The following is a 21,544-nucleotide window of genomic DNA, read 5'->3' on the forward strand; positions in this document are numbered from 1 at the left end:
AATAAGAAAATTCAAGGCTATTTCATTTATTATATATTATACCATGTCCTCTTACGGCATTTGACCAAATATTAGCTACCGTTTCAGCTAGTTTCTTAAACCGTTTTAATAAAAATCAGGTATCTTTTTAGGTCATAATGTTCAACTAACATTTCAGATTTTAGCTAATTTTTCAGGTTTCACCTAACTTTTCAGCTAATTTTACCAAAGAGAGCCTAACTGAAGGGGTAAGAATGGAATATAAATTAGGATCAACTAACTGAAATCTCAAATGCTACCATGAGTGACATTTCATTTTAGTTTGCTTATTTGTGCAAAAAAGTTATTTGCCAAACAGATTCAAAAAATTGAACTACCTCGTGCCAAACATAACCTTTATTTAGAGATTTGAACTTTTTTAAACTGACTTTAGAGGATTTCAACTGAACTTATAGGAAATCAGGTATGGGTTGAACTAAACTTTTCTTAACTGAAATAACCCATCTAAACTGAACTTATAAGAACGACTTTAAAGGTCCAATCAATGTTTTTACAATAAGTCTCCCTTGTGACGGGTCAAGTATTACTGTTAAGGTTTGTGAGAATGAATGTGTTTATTATGATGCCCAATTAGGCTTAAATAGTTATACAAGTCAATCGTAATCTCGCAACTCAAGGCAAGAATATCGGAAAGAATAACAACAATGTAGCAACTAATCAATCATAATATTGACTAGGAATAATATCCTAATAATAAGGATATTATTCCCTAATACCCCCCCTCAAGCTGGAGCGTGAAGGTCGAGAACGCCAAGCTTGCGGAGAAGAGTATGGAATTGAGATGCACCCAAAGCTTTGGTAAAAATATCGGCCAATTGGGACGTAGAAGACACATGAGCCGCAGTGATTAATCCTTCGATAATAGCATCCCGAGTGAAGTGGCAGTCAATTTCAATGTGCTTTGTGCGCTCGTGAAAGACGGGGTTGCGAGCAAGATCAAGAGCCGACTTGCTATCAGAGAAAACCTTCATGGGACTTTTGATATTGATGCCAAAATTAAGAAGAAGGCCTTTCATCCATTTTAATTCACAAACAATATTCGCCATGGAGCGATATTCTGCTTCGGCCGAGGATAACGAGACCGTGGTTTGTTTTTTGTTTTCCACGAAACTGGTGATTCGCCGAGGAAAATAAACCAACCAGAAACGGATCGTCTGGAAGTCGGACACCCACCATAATCCGAATCACACCATCCCGTAAGGTTTAAGTTACTATCGGCACGAAGTAGAATGCCTTGTCCCGGGCTTCCTTTGAGATATTTGACAACTCGTAACGCCGCGGACATATGTTCCTCTCGGGGTTGATGAAGAAAACGAGATAGAATGTGGACTGCATAGGATAAGTCGGGGCGAGTCACCGACAGGTAAACAAGGCGGACAACAAGTCTTCTATAGGACTCGGTATTTTCGAGTAAAGGGCCAGTAGCATTACCAAGTGTGTGATGTTGCTCCATGGGTGTTTGAGCGGGCTTGCATCCTAATAAACCAACTTCAGAAATTATGTCAAGGGCATATTTTCGTTGATTGACATAAATTCCTTCCGAGCTACGAGAAATTTCGAGACCCAAAAAATATTTGAGCGGTCCCAAATCCTTCATATGAAAGCACTTTCCCAAATATGACTTGAATTTTGCAACAGTGGAAGAATCATTTCCCGCAATAACCAGATCGTCAACATAAATAAGGATAAAGAGTCGAACCTGGTTTTGCGAGTAAGAAAATAATGAATAGTCGGAATGAGATTGTTGGAACCCATAATCTTTGAGAGCCGTTGTGAGCTTAGCGAACCAGCAGCGAGGAGCTTGTCGAAGACCGTACAACGACTTTTTTAAACGACACACTTTGCCTTCTTTACCACGACTGAAACCGGGAGGAATTTTCATGTAGACTTCCTCGTCTAAGTCACCGTGTAAGAAAGCGTTATGGACATCCATTTGATGAAGCTCCCATTTATTTATAGCTGCAATAGCTAAAAAAATACGAACAGTGACCATTTTAACAACGGGAGCAAAAGTTTCACCATAATCCAACCCTTCGATTTGATGATTCCCAAAGACAACAAGACGGGCCTTAAGTCGTTCGATCGAGCCGTCAGATTTATATTTGATTTTATAAATCCATCGACACCCCAGGGCCTTCTTATTAGGTGGAAGGTCGGAAAGTTCCCAAGTGTCATTACGTTCAAGAGCATCAATTTCGAGCTTCATAGCTTCGCACCATCCATCATCCCGGATAGCCTCTTTAAAGGATGGTGGTTCAACACCCATGGTTACAGCTGCCAAAAAATTACGATGTTTCTCCGAGAATAAATTGCAATTGAGGTAATTTGCTAAATGATAAGACGTACCTGAGGACGACGTGGGAGAGCTCGGTGGACTGGGAGACGGGGATGGACTGTGTGTGGTATCGAGAACGTAGCCCTGAAGGCGGGAATTTGGAAAGCGAAGGCGACGACCTCGGCCAAGTACCGCGTCCTCTGTTTCATTGGGCACGGCAACCCCTGTTTCGCTGCTGCTCGGATCAGTGGCAGCCCCTGTCGTGCTGCTGCTCGTCTCAGTGGCAGGGGTCTCAACCGTGGTAGGGGTCGAATTTCCCGCCTCATCAGTACCCGGGTCATAATATAGTGACCCATCAAAGGGTTCATCATAGGAGATCGAATCAGCCATAGGAGTAGATGATATTTCAGTGGCCCCATGAGAATTAAACGGGAATTCCGCTTCATGAAAAATAACATCGCGGGAAACAAAGAACGACTTTGTTTCGAGGTCATAAAGTTTTCACCCCTTCTTATTAGATGGATAACCCACGAATACACATTTACGTCCCCGTTTACTAAACTTGTCTCCTTTAGTACACTGATTATGAGCAAAGCATAAACAACCAAAGATTCGCAAATTGGAGTACGAGGGCGACTCTCCAAATAGACAGTCAAAAGGAGTCCGTCCATTTAGTAGAGAAGACGGAGTTCGATTAATTAAATATGCAGCCGAGAGGATACATTCGCCCCAAAAAGACGTGGGAAGATTACCTTGAAAACAAAGAGCTCGCGCCACATTTAAAATATGACGGTGTTTACGTTCGACACGCCCATTTTGTTGAGGCGTGCCAACGCAAGATGTTTCAAATTTAATTCCTTGAGAGAAAAAATACGCGGCCATACAATTAAATTCCGTCCCGTTGTCAGACCGAACCGTTTTGATTGTTTTCGAAAATTGAGTGGCAACCATATTAATAAAGCTCATAAACATGTCGGTTACCTCTTTTTTATCGAGAAGTAAATAAACCCAAGTTGCTCGGGAGTAGTCATCCACAATGGTCAAAAAATACCGTGCACCACACGATGAGGGAGTACGATAAGAACCCCACAAATCACAATGTATCAATTCAAATAAATCCGAAGCATGCTTATTATTGGAAGTAAAACTGTGACGATGTTGTTTTGCATAATGACAAATATCACAAACCAAATCCTTATTAATAGTCTTATCGTAATTGAAACTACTAAGGGGAGGAATGAGCTGGACTATCTTATCGGACGGATGACCAAGACGTCGATGCCAAAGATCAAAAGTACCTTGTTGGGTCACGTTGTTCACCACCGCAGTCCTTGTCCCCGCACGAATCCAATATAGTCCATCCCGTAACTCACCGGCTCCAATCGTCGTCCTCAAGGAACGGTCCTGAATAAGACAAGAAGAGTTAGCAAATTCAAAACAGAGATTGGTGCCCGATGTAAGCTGCGAAATGGATATCAAATTGCATTGTAAACTTGGTATATAAAGAACATCCCGAAGGGTTATGAATTCATTAATGTAAACGGTTCCTGTCATAGCGGCAACAACCTGTTGTCCATTTGGTAAACAAACAGGCCTGCCATTAATTTCTTTGCGAGTTTCCAAGCATGACAAAGTACCCGTCACATGATTGGAAGCTCCGGTGTCAAGAATCCAACTACACATACCGCTTAGGCGATCGGATGCAAGAAGGGAATGTGCCGTAGGTCCCATTACAGCATTGGCACGAACAGGGATAGCACCGTCCTTGTCCCGACCAGACCCGGAACCAGAGGCACCCGAACCAGCAGCACCCGAACCAGACCCACACGAACCTCCTGCAATTGTCATTCGGTAGTGACGATATTCGGCTAAGGTCCTTGGCCTGTCACCCCACCACTCAGGGAAGCGATTTGTCTTAAAAAAACAAGTCGCAACTTCATGTCCTCGGGTCTCACAGTGAGAGCAAAACAGAGGACGGCGAGGAGCCCGGTCTTTAGAATGGGAAGTAGAATTGGCAGACGACAGTGCAAAGGCACTGACATCAGACACGTCTGGAATAGACTCGGAACGAAGTCGTTCCTCTTGAAGTACGATATTATAAGCACGATTCAAAGTGGGTAGGGGATCAAGTTGAAATTGTTGGGAGCGGATATTACCGTATAAAGTCGTATCGAGCCCCATAAAGAATTGGTGTAATTTTTCGTTGTCAAGACGCTGAATCGCTGCCTTGCCAATATCGCACTCGCATTTGTTACATTTGCATGAAAATGGTGGTTCATGAACGGCAAGCGAGTCCCAAATTGATTTCAATTTACCATAATAAGTGGTAACAGACATACCTTTAGTTTGCTTGAGATCTTTTAACTGAGTCTTTAGATTGTGAATTTTTGTACCGTCTACAACGGCGAACTGCGACTCCAATTCAGCCCATAAAACTGAGGCATCATACCCATATGTCACGTTATCCAGTAAAGACGGAGAGATCGTGTTACGAATCCATTGTACAATGGTACAATGAACCGCCTCCCAGTTTTCAAGATCAAATTGAGTGGTGGGTTTTTTGATTGTTCCATCAACGAATCCAAATTTGCGTCGTGATTTCAACGACATTTTCATTGACATCTGCCAAGCGTCATAGTTGTCATGACGAAGTTCGATATTTGAGATTTTAGCACCCGGACCATCTTGGGATCCGAGATAATAAGGGCTAGAGGGATCAATTCGGGGAAAAGAGACAGTTGTGTTGGTGTCGTCTCCAGCCATGGAAGGCAGTGTGATTGTTTTGAGGATTTTCGTGATTAGGGTTCTGTTTGTTTTTTTTTTTTTTTTTTTTAAGATTGGAAATTAGAAAGAAAGGAAAGAAACCAAGCTGATACCATGTTAAGGTTTGTGAGAATGAATGTGTTTATTATGATGCCCAATTAGGCTTAAATAGTAATACAAGTCAATCGTAATCTCGCAACTCAAGGCAAGAATATCGGAAAGAATAACAACAATGTAGCAACTAATCAATCATAATATTGACTAGGAATAATATCCTAATAATAAGGATATTATTCCCTAATAATTACCCACTTGGATAGATAAGACAAAAGCAAGAGTACCTAGGGAATTACAAATGGCTTGTCTTTATCTACCCGAGTGGATTTTATTTGATCCGTTATAAGCTTGTGACGGATATCGCCCGTCACAAATGAGAATTTGTCATGTTTTTATATTCTACCAATTTAAAAATGTGATTTTATTTTTAATAATGTTTAATGTTTATGACACAAACATTAATCAGTAAAAATGTGTACAAATAACTGTTATATACTCCCTCCCATTCACAATAAACCTCTCATTTCATTTTGGCACGAAAATTAAGGAAACACACTACCCCACCATATAATTAAATTTGGACCACACAAATACACTACCCCACCATACAATTAAATTTGGACCACACAAACACTTACCAAAAAAGGAAATAGGGAGGTTATTGTGAATAACCGAAAAAGGAAATGGGGAGGTTTATTATGAATGGGAGGGAGTATAATGAGTCTAAATCCTCCGTTTCAGTTCGCGTTTCATTTTGTTTCTTTCTACTGTATATCTTTGTTTGTGTAAATGACAAAAGATGGTAATTAATCTGTCAAAAGACAAAGTAGTGAAAACACAAGATAAAATACAAAAAATAAGATAAAATTCGAAGTAATCTTATACTCCCCTTTATTTTTCGTGTTGGTCATCTAGGTTGCACCAAAACGGACACGGACACGGACACGGACACGAACACGACACGGACACGGACACGTGACACGGCATCCCATGAAATTTAGGACACGGGACACGTCATTTAAATTTAATAAAATATATATTCTATAGTTATATATGTGTGATTTTATTTTTGAAAAAGTATTGAATATTAAATTTAAATAAGTGAAAGTAAAACTTACGTTAATTATAACTCATTCTCATTTCCAAAACCAAAACCAACTTATAATCAATCTATTTCGACATCTCATTACTAGTCTAAATAACATCATTTGTCTCTAATTCAACTTATTTCCCCACCAAATTTAACCATATAACAATTCTCGCCATTTAACTTAAATTCAACTTGATTCCGTTTGGAGGCCAGGTGTGTCCAAATACCATGGACACGGCTCAAAATACCATGGACACGTGCCGAAACAAAAGATGAAAGTTAGACACGGCTTTACAAGTGTCCGACACGTTTTGACGTGTGTCCGATACGGGAACGCCGATTAGGAGGAGTGTCTGTGCAACCTAGTTGGTCATTACATTTGGGCTAGACACAATTCTTTAGAAATGGAGTATCACAATTTTATTGGGAGACCGCTTTTCAGGAGATGTACTCATATGATAGATAATACTCCCTCCATTCAACTCACTTTGCAAGTTTATCTTTTGCGCACTATTCACAAGCGGACATTCAACTTCAGTTTTCTCTCGACACATAAGTGAAAATATATTCATGCGGGATCTTATTTGATTCGTCTTTAAGAGTACATTAAAAATATATAACTTTTATAATTTTTACAAATACACAATTATTGATATTTATCGCATAAAAGCTGCGTTGTCAAACGTGATAAAAGAAACTTGCAAAGTGGAGTTGAATGGAGGTAGTAGCAATCTAGCATGGTAAGGAAAAAAATATTGGATTCTTCTAAATTTCTTAGCAACAGAGTATTTAAAAAGAAAAAAGAAACTTCTGAAATATTTAAATGCCATTGGGTCTGCCTTGCTATAGAGGGCATCACTGTCTCCTGATTTCCTGCATCGTTACTGCACGGCTATTCGTCTTCATCAACGTGATATGGGGGCGTGTTTCTTAAGTTATCGGATAAGGACTCGGTCTACCTTAGACTTCCTAAAAAACAAATTATTGTATGAGACAGTGCATCGGTTTTAAATTTAAAATAGACAATGAAATTGCTAGAATAGTAAAAAATTGTTTTATCTATCTAAATGAGGTACAGTACTACAATTTGATGAGTTTAAAAGGATATGTTTGTTTAGCGCATTCTCGATTCTACAAACAGTTTAATGTCTAATCATTTAGATCATGTCATTATAACAAAAAAACTCAAATTAATGAAACTGTTTCTAATTTCTATGATACTCGTCACACAATTTTGTCCGTAACAATAAATCAATAATAACTACTCCTATCGTATTTAAGTATTTAACTATATAACGATTTTAACTCGCTATGCGAGAAGAGCCAATCTTGTTAAACGTCCAAGTTACATGTCACAATTTTACAAAAATTTCAGATGTTGTCAATTTCCTTATAGAACATAGCTAGGCCGTCGTGTGAGTAGTTTTCCCTAGTACGGTGGTGTTGTGTTGTCATTTTCCGTGTAGAACATGGCCATAGCGCGAATTTTATGTAAAAAGCTATGAACATGTTCTTTTTCATTATCGGGTGTAGGACTGTAGAACGATCATAAGATCGATAACACAACCGAGAACTATTGAAAATTAAGCAAAATAAAAAGGTCTATTGCCATTTAATTTCCACAAATGTCTTGGAAGAATGTTGTTAATCAAAAGCTTGACATACATACAATGGTTAATACTTAACCCTACACGAAATTAGCAAGCACGGACCAAGTAAACTAACGAGAAGCGAAGACGGATGCTAATAAAGCATAGACCAGAAAGGCGGCTCATCGACTAGTGAAAAGTTGCAAGAACTTGAATTAGAATCATAAAATCCACTGTCCTCAACCTTGAGCAAAGTGTTGTACCCCGGTAGAGGAGGGGTTAAAGTTGACATCAAGTACTCCTCTTCGTCTTGTGAGAAGTCGGAATGTGGGTCCATCGGATCACCCATTATCGAAGAATGGTTGCCATCGGTGTAATGTGGGCTTTCCGAGTCTAAGATGTCGCTTTTGGCCGAATTTGCATCTTCTAACATTTGCTTATTTGTGTTAATTGGTGCCATCAGTAATCCTGTTTCCAATTTCGGCATTATTAATCCCCTTTCCGATTGAATTAGATCAATACGAGGACTCATACGTCCGACTTCATCTCTTTCCTTCAATTTCCTCGTCAACACGTTAACCTATAACGAAGGCACGCAAAAAGATCACTTAGTCGAAAATAAACCAAAACTAAACAACAAGCTTGGCTCGAAAAATCGACTAATTTTATATACCTATGCTATTTTATGTAGCCATATAGAGTAATGAAAAAATATAACCACCAATATGAACACGAAGACAACCCGAATAACCAATCACAAATTCTCATTGAAGACATGACATATCCGTCATAAATTGAAGACGGATACCATTTTACCTCACAATGTACCCACTTTTTCTCTCTCTGCAACACTATTCATGTGGTCCCCTTTCTCCACTAACCCATTTTGTTACCATTTTATCTCACAAAATATCCGTCACAAATGGTAACCCGTCACAAGGGAGACCAATTGATAACCAATACATAGCTTAGTTTAATTTCCACAAGCTATAGGAAGAGAATTTATTCACGCCAACAAAAATAATCAAAAATTAGGCTGTAGATTAGTAGACTTCTTGGTGTTTTGGACCGTCCCTACAAATGTAGGAGTAGCAATTGATATAGACATGTTACCATACCCTTTAAATCCGAAACCAAAACGGAAACAACAACAATAATAACAATAATAGTAATATAATACTCTCAAGATAAGATTTTTGGATAAAAATGTAGTTAAAGATAATAGCTATGAAGATAATAATAATCCCCTTATTACTACTAAGAAAGTAAAAATTCTCGATAATTTTTCTTTCGAAAGGAATCTGGCTAAATAAGTAAACAAAACTCTACTTTTATTAAATTGTTATCATTTAATTTAGAAATACTCGTAATATTCAATCATTATAATCTTTTTTTTAGCTAAATTATAATCTTTTAATTTTAAAAAAAAAAACTGGTATAAATCTAACATTCATATATGAAAACCTATAACTTGATATACATATTAATAAAATTTATCACGTACTTAATTCGTATAAAAAAAATTATGAATTGATATTATTAATTTCGTGATAAAAAAAATTCTTTAAAATTTTTTGAGAAAAAAATACACATTTCATGATTTTACTCAATTCTGTTGATTAGTTTTGCATTTCAATTTTATTTATACTCAAATTAAAATATAAAAAATTAATAATATGTCAATTTTAAATTTAAAAATAATACTCCCTCCGATCCAAACAGATAGTAACACTTATCTAAAATGGATAAACCACACCAATGGTAACATACCATATTTGGCATGAAAAATAACTAAATTACTCTTATATCCACTACCTATTTACAACTTTATCATCTACTCACTCACTCACCAACTACTTATTTAATCTACCTAAACTCATGTGGCCTTAATCAATATTTTCTACTTTACCCCTCACTTTTCCACCTTTTCTTAAATAACCAGTTTTTACTTATGTTTACATCTGTCTGGGTCGGAGGGAGTACATTATAAACTAGTAACAACAACAACAAACCCAAGATGTGTGAGTCTAGTGGAATTCCAGGGTAACCTCAAAGCCTCCTAAGGAGGAATTGCGAGGTCCTGGGTTCGATTCCCTAGATGAACACTTTCCTGGGGACCTGACGTCCGGAGAGGAATAATCCCCATGAAAAAACTCACATGGTACAGGCGCTAAAGCGGTGGGGTCCTGATCCGGGAGGATCCAACCTCCTCGTCAAAAAAAAAAAAAAAAAAAAAAAAAAAAAAAAAAAAAAAAAAACGTAAACAAATTTAAATAATGTAATGCGATAATAAAGAGGTCGGATATACACAAACCTATCGACTGTAAAGTAAGTACTACTCTTACCGCGTAGTAAAATGTTATACTCGTACCTCGTTTTGTAAATTATCGCGTTCCTTAGAAAGTACGTCAAAATCAACAACGAGACGATCATAGCTAGCTTTCAATGACCCATACTCTTTCTCAAGCTGTTTAGTCTTATACCGAGCCCGTCGATTTTGAAACCAAATCGCTACTTGTCTCGGTTGCAACCTTAATTGTTTAGCTAATTCCACTTTTCGGTCCGGTTCCAATTTGTTTTCCTCGTCGAAACTCTTCTCTAGTAATTCCACTTGTTCCGCGGATAATCTCCGTTTTTTTCCGGGTTGGTATCGGTTCATTTCAAATTCTTCGTCGCCTGTGTCGTCGCCGTCGCCGTCACCTATGTATTCTCTCTTTAGGCTTACTCGCCTTAATTGTTCACGTTCGCTATCAAAATTCACCATGGTCTCTGAAATAATCGTATAATTTAATTATTATCGAGTCATTTGTATATCTTTGATTAAAAGTGGAGTATTAACTTAAAAAAGAACGTCACATGTTAATATTACGAGACTAATAACTCGTTTAACTAGTAACTCTATTATAAAACCGTTTTACACAAGAGTTTGTCTGGTGACAGTTTTATTAATGAATTGAGGTCAACCAACCATAACAAAGGGGAACATAATTGGGCATATTTGGTGAGTAAGGGAACATACAAAAGAAGGGAAAAATATATTCATGTTATCAAAATTGTTTTAATTAGTTATGCTTCATATAAGGAGACCTTGGTCCTTGTTAATAATAATAATGATTTTCTAAATGTTAAAAAAAGTGTACTTCATGCAAAAAAAATAAAGGTATAGAATAAGACCGTCTTATACTCTTATAGTATGAGATGTATGCGAGTCGATCCTTTCATATACATAAGGAGTAAGGACACTCATTTATGTGTATGTTTAAAACATAAAAATGGCAATTTTACATTAAGACGGTCTTATTCTATAATTTGTTTGATCGTATACTTAAAAGTGACAAAAATTAAAATAAAAAATGCAAAGTTTGCAAATGAAAACAAAAAAAGAATACCATGAAAGGAAGATGAAGTAGAAGGAACCCAAAGAGAATTGGAGTTTTCAAGCAAACCCATATAATTAGATCCTTCATTGTAAACTATATTACCCTTCATTGTTTATATGTGTAACAATAACATGAAAAAAAAAAAAAGTAAATATTTCAACGGTAAAGAACACTAGAAAAAGAGTGAATTTGGATGAAAATTTGAAGTAGAAAAAAATGGAGTTGTTTATTTTATTGTTTGTAGTTGTGTGAAAAGAAGAGAAGAAAAAGAGGTGAGAGTGTGTGTGAGTGAGTTGTCTTTGGTGTTGGATTATGTGATTTGGTGATTGATTGATTGGTAAGAGAGAAGTAGTGGAAAAGAGTAGAGATTGTTCTCTTGGAACAAGAGCTTTGTGTTTTGGGGAGGTGGGTGTGTATTTATGGAGGTACGTTAAGTTATTTTGAGTTGAGTTATTTTCTGGTCAATTATTTACGGCGTATATAAATAAAGTTAGCGAGACGATGTATTACTCCGTATCACATTAGCGAGACGATATCTATATCTTACCCCCTTATATCGACTATATTCTTCCCTTTTTTTTTACACAAGAAATAAGGAAATGAAGTTGGACCATACAAAACACACTACCACACATCAAATGAATTTGGATCAGGCAAATCTTCCGGAAAAAATAGAAAAGAAAACCCCAATAATCCAAAAAAGAAAATAGAGAATCATATATTGGATAAGAGGTAGTATTGCTACGAGATAATGTTATGATCATAATATTATTTTTAACTAATAAGATATCGTCTAACTAATATATTATCCCTGGATAATATATTTTTTTCTAATAGAAAATTAAAGGGCGAATAAGTCATATGAAATATAAATCCAGTGTCCAAATACAATTCCCGGTTTAAGTATTTAGCGTCACCCATAATTTATCGGGTTATTTTACGGCCAACCAATTTATTGGGTTATTTGGGTCGAGCCATTATTGGTTGTTTACGGTTATTTTGGATAAGGATTTTGCTTTAACTAGTCATTTTGAATTGTGTCAAATTCAGGTCACTTTAAGTTAGATCGCATGTGAATCAGCTCACTTGTTGGCGAGCAGTCGAGCACCCTAACCTACCAGGCTACCACTAGCCTGAATTAACTAGCTTTTTTTAAGCGTAAAGAGGACGTCATTCCGAAAAACACGAGTATTTACCATATTAGAAAGTAGCCAAATGAGAAACGTCCTTTAGGAAATTTGATCGGTCATTTTCACATGTAAACCTGAGAATTGATTTTGGAGTTTATGATGATTCATCTCCTCTTCTTCATCTCTACATACCTTCTCTTTACTCTACTTATTTCCCTTATCATCTCTTGGACCGGGCTGGTCCAGTGGTCCTTTCCCAATTTGTCTTATACAAGTATACGACTCATTTACAAAGTTAGTAAACCGTCGATTTAACCGTGATCACTAATTTTATATTTTATATTCGTATTAGAGATATCCAAGTTTATACGAGTATAAGCGTAAAAAGTGGCATAGTATGAAATGATAACGTTAAAACTGAAATGTGCACTACAAGAAGAGCATTTCGTTAACAATTAACTTTTCATGGTACATTTTGAGAAGTAAAATATATTCTGGAGTGGCGTTATGACTCTCCGAGAGCAATGCATTCTATGATCGAAGTCGATCAACTGTAACGACTGTTGGTTATGGTTTACTAGTTGTGAGTGCCTTATACTCCGTATATGCCCTTGATTATATTGTGACTATACATAATGCAAATCTACTACTTAGGCTACCGCGGTTGTAACTTAGCTATCACTTTGGCGTCTTCTACAAAACCCTCAATCCCGGAGTATATTATAATTCATTACGCTATAAAAAAAATTTAAGTTTCAAAAACAACTCTCGCAGAACATTTTGGTTAACGGGTCACAAGCTTATAACGTGTCTTAACCCTTTTTCTTTTTTTATCATTATCTGATGTGAGTCGTTACAAGCTTGTGACGTATGATATCCATTGAATTATGTTGAAAATACCCGTTATTTGGGCAACATATATGATGAGATGATAATCTGATTGGTCACAAAGATTCGTCTACCACAAGAAATTGCATCAAAAAATATGCTTTATATCTCAGAAAAACAAGAGGATATTATAAAGAAACAAAAGTAAGACAACTTTACCCTTGGCCCAATGAATAGCTACCACGTGCACCTAATTCCACAAGTTTAGCATTTGGATCAATACTAAAAGCAATTGCACTATACAAAATGCACTATAATGTTACTTTGGTACCACCTTTGACTATTTTTGTAGAGGTTTTATATTACATGATCTTGAGTTCCAAGTCTTTAAAAAGAAGTTTGGGAAAAAAGAGGCAAAATTAAAGTGGATAATTTTGGTTGAAGACTTTGAAATTTAAGTTTTGTGATTTGCATGTCTTAGACTCTTAGTTAGTAAGGCAAGTAAATACTTGATTCCTTGCTCTTCACATATCAATTCACTTTAATCGGATTATCTTAACCTAGTAATTAAGGAGATATAGTAGACGATAATTGATAGGTCTTAGGTTCGAATTCCTTACCTCCAATATTGTACGGCTTTTGTAACTCATTTGATGTCAGGACAAAAGTAAAATAAATCAATTCACCTTAGATCGTCAAGAAATTTTTTTAAAGAACATGATTTAATTTTTATTTTTTCAAGGAAAAAACCCTTCATTGTATAGTTATTTAGAACGTAAACATGGATCTAGAAGTGAACAATGATTATGCTAATAGTAAATACTCAAAGTTTGTTCATTGCTAACTTGGTCTAAATTTAATTTATTAATTTATGATATACGCATCTTTTAATTTAGTTACTCCTATTATATATCGTTAGTTTTGACTTTCATATAAGAAAAATTATTAGGTATCGTGCATCAATCTACAAATTTATAACATGTACTTGTATAAGTTACAACATTGGTATTTTTGCTCCCACTTATGCTTATTTGGTCACTATTCTATTTTTATTCAAAATGTTTTGTTTCAAAAATGGATGAAGCTAATTTTTCCATTAAATCCAGCTAATTAATTGTTCATCTACAAGCCAACATCAACATCCAATCAAATGTCAAAGAGTAGGTAAAAAATAATCAATATTATAAAGTCTTCACTTTGAGCAACGTCGAATTTTAGAAGAAATATAGAAGGAGAATGAATAAACTTTGAGCTCAAGAAATATCGAAGGTGAAGGAATAAACTTTGAGCTCCTTATCTTAAGTTTGAAATATTTATAAATCAATTATAAACTTCGAAGACCAAAGTCCTGTTTGGTAATCAACAGATTGCTATTAGCAAAACAGATTGGTCAAGCAGATTATAAATGACAGATTGGATTAACAGGTTTGACTAGTATATTTCAATTAGCAGATTTAGTAGAAGTGTTTGGTAATTAGCAGATTTTGGTTAATAGATTGTTGTATCTATGTGTAAATTGTTGACAAATTCATATTTCACAATCTACTAATGTGAATATGTTGGGTAGAGCAGCATATTGGAAAACAGTAGATTGAGCTCCAATCTACTATTTCAATATGTCATTTACCAAATACTCAAAATAGTAGATTGATGAGTCAAACATGCTAATAACAGCCTTGAATATGCTGAAAATTTCTCAATCCGCCGTTTACCAAATACCCTCTTTATTTTATGCTCATTTTTTTTAGAGCATCCGATCTTCGAAGTTTATAATACAATTACACATATAGTGACATATTTGTTGACAATTTAATCGTAAATACGAAATGAGATACTTTGAAAGTAAACACAGTGTGTAAATGGAATAAAATTGAACATATAAGCGAATTTACTAGGGTTTTCGACCCTACTAGTACTTTTTTTTTTCTTATGGTCAATAATTGGCTTATTTTTTCTTAAATTGTATACATATGTTTGACAAAATCTCAAATCTCTCAAAAAGGGCACGTACGTACAAGATTTTCAACATAAATTAATATGTTTACTTTAAAAATGAGTTTACTTTGGAGAACAAAAAACCTTGATCCGCCGTTATTATTTACATATACAACTCACGTTTTCTTGTTACAATCAATCAAATTAAAGCAACTCATAGACTTTATTAACATGATTTAGGTCATTTTTGACATTTTTATGTTAGCTTGATTTTGATAGGTGTATCATGCATGATGCACCTAAATTACTTGTTTATTATAGGATTGATTCATGCTTTATTATTTTATTATTATTGTGCACTCATTTTGCTTGTCATATCTAATCTTCTAGAGTCCTACATTGAATATAGACCAAGATTGTAAAATGGATGAAGATAAGATGAGTTAATACCAGTAACGGTTTTTCTAACGTGTGCATTCTAAAGACATGATAAAAGGTTATTTAAAGGATGGGATATTCTCTCGTGTACCCCTGAACTTTTTCGTTTTCTATTGTATACCCCTCGTTTTTCATAAAAAATCTTTGACCGACAATAATTCTCTGTTACGAGTTCAGGAAATGGTAATTTTTTTTTTCAAACCAATTATCTCGTCAAGGCCTTCAATTTGAAAAAAAAATTCACCGCTTTTTGAACTCGTAGCCGGTAGTTATGGTTGGTCAAACATTTTTTAACGAATAAACTTTGACCGACCATAATTCCCGACTATGAGTTGAAACGTCGGTGAATTTTTTTTCACACGGAAGACCTCTTAAAGACGGTCAATTTGAAAAAAAAGTTTATCGTATTCTGAACTTGTAATCAAGAGTTATTGACGGTCAATGTTTTTTTGCATGAAAAGAGGGGTATATCATAGAAAATGAAAAAGTTGAGGGGTACACGAGAGAATATCCCTTAAAGGATTTTTGAAAATCCTATCATAAAAAATGAAAGAAATACTCATTGTAAAAGGCTCTGTTCTTCGAGCTGATCGAATGGAGCTGAGTTGAACAAAGTTGAACTGAAATGAAGTTAGCTGAATTTAGTAGAGTTAAAATGGCTACAGTGAGTTGAACTAAAATGAGCTGAAATTAAGATGAAAAGAACAGGGTCTAACACGTAATTGTTAGCTCGATATTTAAGCACCATGAGATTGGTATGAATATATGATTCAATGTAACGTTTCAACTAATAACTTACCAAATTTAAGAGGGGGGTAAGATACAATTAACGTAGACATGTGAATCCAGACTTTAGTTCACTGATGGATAAGGATTCATTTGCTTAGATTAGATGTAGCTATATTAGCTTGTGGATTGTGACACGAAATCTCAAATTCATAATAATCGGTATTAGAGCGAGGGTAAAACTTATGTCAGAAATGGCGATATTTTATTTTTTTTATTACATGCAAAATAAATTGCTCCCTATAAAGGTATTTATATTTATATCAGTAAATTTGATATTAATTGGGGGTCGAAACTCAAATTACAGATATATTGTATTAATTTTAATGTTTTCAAGTTGGGTCGAATAGTTCACGAAAATGATAATAGAATCTAGCTAGAGGTGTCACAATATTGGCTGTTGTAAACAAGCGAATTTTTGCTTTTTCGCGGGCTTGAGATGGGTCTTCGCCTCTTCGGTCGTAAACTCGCTTGTTTACAGACTAACAATATAGTGACACATGAGTCGGGCTTGGCCAGTCCGCCCAAATGACCACACTTCTAATTCTAACTATGATAAAAAAAAAAAATTAAACGCGACAACTAGGATACTCCACGGTCAGTCGGCCACCAGTGGTCGACAACCGACAAGTCGATATCATCTCCAATTAAAGAAGGGATAAATAAGTGAGCTTCGTTACACCACCTGGGCCTGAGATAATTGGGCCTGGTTTAGGTTAACAAATGTGCATCATTAGACCAGCTGGGCCTGAGTTATTGGGCTGAAATTGCTAAATATAACGATAGCATGATACATAGGCTGAATAAGTAGTTGAGTTGGGCGGGCCTATTTATCTTGGGCTCATCTTCTATTCGAATCATCGGCATAAAAAGAACATTGGGGCCCGGCTCATTTAATAATGAGTTTAGTCATTAAACAAAAATTGGAAAGGATTACAAGAACTCCAAAAAAAAAAATGATATGTATGTACATTTAAAAAATGCTATTTAATAGACTAAAAAATCATTAAGATACTTTATTTTTTCCAATTATTTGTTTACCTTTAATGATTAGTTTACGTTCCCAAAAAAAAGTAAACAAAAACGAATGATTGATATACAGTAAAAATATTTCCTGGAATAAAGGGAGCCACAAGAATAGATATGTTACTGATGCTCGCGTTATAAATAACATTTCTCATGACTTTGCCAGCTGAACTAGATACGAAGTAACATCCTCAGATACAATAATAAAAATTCAAGATGTAGTAACATCTTAATGCTCAAAAACTATATCATCTGATGTAGTACATCAAATGTATAGTCCACTTACAAATTGGAATAATTAAACAAATTACACGGATAGAGGGAGTACATGTCTTAAAGAGACTAGCTTCACTCGAACGGATAACATATTGTATCTGGACCAAATGGTCACTTTTTTCTCATAAAATGGTCATTTGTTTTATCCATTGCAGCATACCAATCACACATAATAATTATTACAGGTAGTCATCCACAAGTCGGAGGCATCTGCCTTAATATTAAAATGGATCAACTATTTGCCTTAAATATGTTCATCTCACGTAAACATATTTAACTCGCCTTAAGTTTAAGACAGACATACCTATCTTAAAAGAAAATTAGCATAATTACTATTAGTGGAATAATTATTGAGAAAGTGACCTAAACGTCTAGCATATAGTACCTAAAAGTCTAAAATGAATTACCAACTTCTTACCTTCGCGAGAATTCCAAAGAATCTAATTGGAGTATATAGAATTAGTATAGGGCATGTCTAATTGACTATACCAAATAGTATAGGGCATGTCTATAATTGGCATAAAATTGACAAGTATATAAATAATTAAATGGGTCATAAATAAAAGAGCAAAAGTTAGAGGGTCCAATAATACTTATGCAACATGTAACCCATTTTGTAGGGCAATTTATAGGAGGATATGTGATTTAAGGAATGTTTAGGACGAGTGGAAGACGAATTGATATAGAAATAGTAATACAAGTTTAGTTCAATGTTACAAGAAGTAACAGGTACATGCATTATAAAGTTATTATGTGCATAATGGAGTTCAATGAATTATATTTTGTTCATTATTGGATTAGCTAAGGACAAGGGGAATTAATGAAGATGTTAGTACGTGGAATTTATTTCATAAATTTTCTTAGATAAAGGACGGACTTTATTTGGAAAATAACACGCAACAATCTCACAAACAAATATCAAACAAGGTGACTTGGTATAGAAAATAACAAGTTGGGGTTTGAGGATGAGAGGTAGTATATCGGTGTTTTTATACAATAATTTAGGAGGTTACTCTAGGGTAAAATTATTGGTATAATTTTTACTGATATTATTGGAGGTTTAGAGGTTGTTATCTTATATTATTGTGGGTTCTGAATTAATATTTTTTAATAAGTAATAGTAGACTTAGAGAATTAATAAGTGATAAAAATTTATTATATGTGCAATGTTTCTAGGATATGTAATAGTCAGTAATATTCTTAAATGTAAAAAATTTAAATGATTTCTTACTATATCAAACCTCCAAATTTCAATTGTGCTAAGAAATTGCTATAATATTTTAATTTATTTTTGGAGAGAAATACTAGTAGGCTCTATTATTTTGGAATTAAAGTCAATATCTTTAAGCTCAGTTCAACTCATATAAGTTCAGTTAAATTAAGTTCAGTTTTTTTAAGTTCAGTTAAGTTCAATTCAGCTCCTATAAGTTCAATTCAGAAAAGTTTAGACCCCGTTCTTTTCGACTAAAAAAAGGTCAAACTGAACTTAATGTATCTGAGGTACTGAACTGAACTAAAGTAAAAGTTAGGTTCTTTTTTTTTTTTTCAGACTTAATTTCAATTCAGCTCATCTAATCTCTTCACAAATAAACTCTAATCCAACTCTATTAAGTTCTGATTAGTTTCATCCAGTTAAGTTGAGTTCAGCTCTATGCAGTGCAGTTAAGTTCAACTTCTTTTAGTCGAAAAAAACAGAGCCTTAAGTTGTGGAGATTAACTAAACTGAATGAAACTGAACTAAATTAAATCCCCTATCTATAAAAGCTGAAGCATTTCAAGCCTTCTTATTGGTCCTTGATTTTTAGAAATTAAAAAAACTTTAATTTAGGTGGGGTCCCCCACTTCACCACTTACTTGGTAAATAATTAATTACACTCTCTCATACTTTTATTAAGTGATTAATATGTCTGCTACTTTCATTAATTAAATATGTTACATTCTATTATGCTTACATGAATGATTCCATGATCTTTGATTTAATTTAATTCTTCGATGAATTAATTGAAGTCTTATTTTATAATATGAATATCACCAAAAAAAACCAAATTGTTTAGACATAATAATTTCGGCACAAATTTAAAAGGAAAAAAATCATATATAACCAAATTGCACAGAAAATTAAAGGAAATTAGTGAACTTAAAATAGTAGCCATATAAATTTAAACATATCGAAAAACAAAATAATTAAATAATCAAAAATATTTTTTTAATTTGGTGAAATTAAACAATATAGTCGTTCGAAAAATCAACAAAAATAATCATCAGATCTGATTTTTTCTTTGAAAATTAAATGAAATAAGAGACGGTATAGATTCTATAGAAAAAAAAATCAATACATTCTTTAGAAAAATCATTAAATGTAGCCACGTTCCATTTTTTCAAAATAGAGATCAAGAGTGTGTTTTCGAATTTAGTTTTGTGGAATTGATTAATTGAATAATTTATAGGGTATAATTAAGGACTAAGGAGAGGGAGAGACAAATATAAGAGAAAAGTTTAGAATGAAGAAAAAGTAGCACAAATAACATTATACATCCAGTGGTACAATAGCATCATACAACCAAGTTATATCTTATCGAGCTTATGTGTAAATTTTTTGAGCTTTCTTAAAGTTAATTTTTTTTTATGTTTAAATGAGCGAGTTTAGAAATTTTATGGTATAGCTCGACTTCTTTCAAACAAAACTCGAAAACTTTATTATATAGCTCGGGTTCTAGAGCATACAACTTGGTACAACTGGTTGTATGATCTATTAACTGAAAAAGTAGAGGGAATCCTTAGAAATTAGTAGGGTTTAAAAGAATGAGACCAGTGAGTTATGTTTTTAGTTTGTACAGTTTTAGAGAGTAGGAGGTAGATCATTTGGGTTTACGGAGGCGGGTTCAGGACTTCGGGGTGGGGTGTAAAATGAGAGAGTATAGAGTTTAGTTTTAGTATGGTTTTATACAGATTTTGGATCCATCACCTGTTATTGGGTCATATACTAAGACGAGATTATGAAGATTGGTTGTTATATTTCTTGACCTATTCTTAATGTATGCGGCCTTATTTTTAAGTGTAACAAAATATAATCTGCCTATTTTCATTCCCTTCTATATTCAAAGCAAACGATTATGTTGTTGTATTTGTAACCTAGAATATTGATTTCTTAAGTAATTTTTTCCGATAACTTCCAAGAAACATATAAGTTCATAATAACTTTGATTGTTATATTTGTTATCTATGTTTTTGAAATTATATATTATTTGAAATATGGATGATTATTATTAGATGTACTCTCTAATTGGTTTCAAAACTGGGGAATTATTGTTGTAGAACAATATTCATTTAATATGTCCATTTTTTAATTGGTATCTTAGATATAGTGATTTTTATTTTAAATTATAATTATGCCCAATTTACGCATTTCGTCAAATTATTGGATATCCAATTCCGTGCAATTATGCACGAGTTTAAAACTAGTTAAATTGAATAGAGCTGAACTTAATTGAAATGAGCTGAAATTAATTCTAAAAGAACATGTTGTTAGTTAAATTCATACCCATTTTTCTATAAGGCAACTCCTATAACTCTAGTTCAGTTCAACTCTTATAAGTTAAATTCAATTAAATTTTTATAGTTAAGTTTAATTCAACAAAATTAAGGCAAAAGAAGAGGACCTATCACCTATAAATCTCTAATATCACGTCACCACATAGTATAGAGTTATTTTACGCAGTACTGAATCCCGCTATCACCCTTTCATACATTTTCTAAAGAGCCTATTATTTCAATAGATCGATATAGAGTATATATGAGAGTGTCACCGTAACTCGTTATCATCCGATGACACCAATGTTCATTTTATAAAAATTCCGCGCGGGTAACTCGTGAAGAGACAAGGAAATCTGAAAGAGAAACAATATAAGGAGGGGACGAAGATGACTTAAAAT

The 21,544-nt window shown here is 34.4% G+C and overlaps 2 protein-coding genes across 2 annotated transcripts; both read right to left on the bottom strand.

Moving 5' to 3' along the window:
* Positions 1–761: 761 nt before the first annotated feature.
* LOC141600007 (uncharacterized) lies at positions 762–5,077 on the bottom strand. The gene is made up of 4 exons (XM_074420155.1): positions 3,881–5,077; positions 3,613–3,718; positions 1,180–2,754; positions 762–1,048 (listed from the first exon to the last, which is right to left on the bottom strand). The coding sequence occupies exons 1-4, from the start codon at positions 5,075–5,077 to the stop codon at positions 762–764; spliced, it is 3,165 nt and encodes a 1,054-aa protein (XP_074276256.1).
* Positions 5,078–7,807: 2,730 nt separating this feature from the next.
* LOC141598694 (uncharacterized) lies at positions 7,808–11,584 on the bottom strand. The gene is made up of 3 exons (XM_074418428.1): positions 11,203–11,584; positions 10,185–10,582; positions 7,808–8,393 (listed from the first exon to the last, which is right to left on the bottom strand). Exons 1-3 carry the CDS (start codon positions 11,300–11,302, stop codon positions 7,968–7,970), a joined length of 924 nt encoding a protein of 307 aa, XP_074274529.1. The 5' UTR covers positions 11,303–11,584; the 3' UTR covers positions 7,808–7,967.
* Positions 11,585–21,544: the final 9,960 nt, after the last annotated feature.

This window comes from Silene latifolia, chromosome 9, assembly GCF_048544455.1.
Source record: "Silene latifolia isolate original U9 population chromosome 9, ASM4854445v1, whole genome shotgun sequence".
Taxonomy (NCBI): Eukaryota; Viridiplantae; Streptophyta; class Magnoliopsida; order Caryophyllales; family Caryophyllaceae; genus Silene; species Silene latifolia.

Bases quoted from the DNA above. Each gene is read 5' to 3' on its own strand.
- LOC141598694 (XM_074418428.1), bottom strand. From the start codon at position 11,302: ATGAAGGGTAATATAGTTTACAATGAAGGATCTAATTATATGGGTTTG. The intron at 10,583-11,202 runs GTATTCTTTTTT...CGATTATTTCAG, and splicing joins TACTTCATCTTCCTTTCATG to AGACCATGGTGAATTTTGAT. The intron at 8,394-10,184 runs GTACGAGTATAA...CCTTCGTTATAG, and splicing joins GCGATAATTTACAAAACGAG to GTTAACGTGTTGACGAGGAA.
- LOC141600007 (XM_074420155.1), bottom strand. From the start codon at position 5,077: ATGGCTGGAGACGACACCAACACAACTGTCTCTTTTCCCCGAATTGAT. The intron at 3,719-3,880 runs GTTGTTGCCGCT...TGTCTTATTCAG, and splicing joins GTTTACCAAATGGACAACAG to GACCGTTCCTTGAGGACGAC. The intron at 2,755-3,612 runs GTACTTTTGATC...TTTTTCATGAAG, and splicing joins GAACAACGTGACCCAACAAG to CGGAATTCCCGTTTAATTCT.